General features: G+C 67.8%; 2 protein-coding genes across 2 annotated transcripts; both read right to left on the minus strand.

Annotated features, from left to right (window-relative positions):
• Positions 1-368: 368 nt before the first annotated feature.
• Positions 369-722, minus strand: TraAM80_09536 (uncharacterized protein; the record flags this gene model as incomplete). Its single annotated transcript, XM_029386215.1, has 1 exon — positions 369-722. One exon carries the CDS (start codon positions 720-722, stop codon positions 369-371), a length of 354 nt encoding a protein of 117 aa, XP_029233928.1.
• An 845-nt stretch (positions 723-1,567) lies between these two features.
• Positions 1,568-1,892, minus strand: TraAM80_09537 (uncharacterized protein; the record flags this gene model as incomplete). Its single annotated transcript, XM_029386216.1, has 1 exon — positions 1,568-1,892. A coding segment is annotated over one exon (325 nt), but the record flags the coding sequence as incomplete, so codon positions are not given.

Genomic DNA, 1,892 nt, shown 5'->3' on the forward strand with positions numbered 1-1,892 from the left:
GTGATGAAAAGAGAGAGACGCACGACGAGAGGGTGAGTGTGCACCGTGGCTGCTTCTCTTTCCTTGCGAAGGCAGTGCGCTGCGTGCGGGGGTGTTCTCTTGGGGCCCGGCGCCGTCATCCGCAACGGCGCGGCACGGGGTGGGCGACTCCTTTTGGCGGCGGCTAGGGTGTTTTTTGTTTCCCTTTTATGCTCTGCCGCTGCCGGGTGTTGTGGAGGCGTGAGGGCGCAACCGCGGGGTGGGTGTTTGAGTTGAGTGCTTTGTGTTGGTTGGGGGCCGAGGCTCGCCCAGCCCGCCGCGCATCCCGCGCCCAAGGCCCCTGCGCATGGGCGCGCCTGCTGCGTACCCCTCCGCGGCGGTAGCGACACTTAGTGCGCCACCGGCACCGCCGTGTAGCCTCGACGTGGCCGCGCCGCCCTAGCAGCGCACGCCGACACGCTGGCCCCGACCGCGGCAGAGTCTGGGGTGTTCTGGAAGCGCCCTGTTCCCCGCCCCTCCGCCACCCAGACCGCCGCCGACCAGTCTTGACCTGGAACGGTGCAGGGCCACAAGTCGGTTTCGTTCAGTCTCGAGCAACAATCTGCGGCCCATGTCGCAATTTGGCCGATACTGCCGTGGCGCGAATTCGCAATCTGGCACCCGCGGGGGTCGGAAACGCCGCGCCGAATCGGCCCCACGCGGGCCGTGCCTTTTCGCGCCGCGTGCCCGCACTTCGCCCGCATGCCCGCGCTCCTCCCAAGCACAAACCACCCTTATATCTCTCTCATCAGGGCGGCCCGCGGTCGTTCAGGGGGCGCCCACCTCGTCTCCCCCGCCCCTGCGGCAGGCTTCGTTTGGGGGCAGCGCGGCGAGCAACGCCCCACCCCCGCCCCATCGCGTCGCAAAAAAAAACCCCTTCTGTGTGCGCGGAGGCCTGCAGGAACATCTCCCTGGCCGATGCAGGGTAGCGGAGAGAGGGCGCCGCTCGGGCGCTCGTGTCGGACGGGGGCGCCCCGCCCGCAGCTAGGCCGCTGGCGACTTCCTCGGCGCGACTCAAGTTCGCATTGCGAACAGCCTCGCAGCGCCCCCTATCTTTTTCAGCGCGGCGCGCACCAGGGACACCGCCGCCGCGGGGGCCGCTTGCGTCTCCCAGCTCTGTTGGGCGGCCGTTCAACTGGGCGGTGGGCGCGGGTTGGATGCTGACCGCCGCCGGGCTCCAACCGCGCCCTTCCCCAACCACCCCACTGCCGCCAAAAACGGTCGCGGGACGCCCCTCGGTGGCGCAAGGGCCTCCCTTGTGCCCCCCCAGACGCCACTTTCCCTTTGCCTTTCAAGGCGCAAACGCGAGTTGCAGCTCAGGGCTGGCCAAGAAAAAAAAAAAGAGAAAGAGAAACAAGGCGCGCGCAGGCACAGCCCCACACAGCCACAGCACGAGCGAGCCGCCCAAACGGCGCGGTGCACACGCAAGGGGGCCACCGCAACAGCAGGTGGGCGCCCCACGCGCCGCACCATGTCGGGGAGAGCCAGCGATAGCAGCAACGCGGTGGGTGCGAAGGGCTGCTGCCCATGCGCCCCGCCTGCCACCACCTTAAACAGGTGCAAACAACGCCACCTCGCGCACGCCCGCCGCAGGAAAGGATGGGCGCACCGTTACCCTGTGCAAACGCACGCGCACACACGCACACACAAACACAAGCAGCGAGGATAGCTTCAATGCCGCTGGGCGGTCCGTTTGAAGCGCAGGGCGAAGGCAACTGGGATGGTGCTTCTCTTCTCGCATTGCGTTCGCCTCCCCGATCCCCATGCCTTTGCCCGCCTGCGATGAAAGGGCGGCCCCGTTGCCAGTGGCGTTTCCCGCCGCAGCCTGCTTAGACAAGAGAAAAGGCAGAGCCCCAACGCCTGCGCACCCGCAA

Source organism: Trypanosoma rangeli, assembly GCF_003719475.1.
Source record: "Trypanosoma rangeli strain AM80 chromosome Unknown Tra_15.4_contig_00607, whole genome shotgun sequence".
NCBI lineage: Eukaryota > Euglenozoa > Kinetoplastea > Trypanosomatida > Trypanosomatidae > Trypanosoma > Trypanosoma rangeli.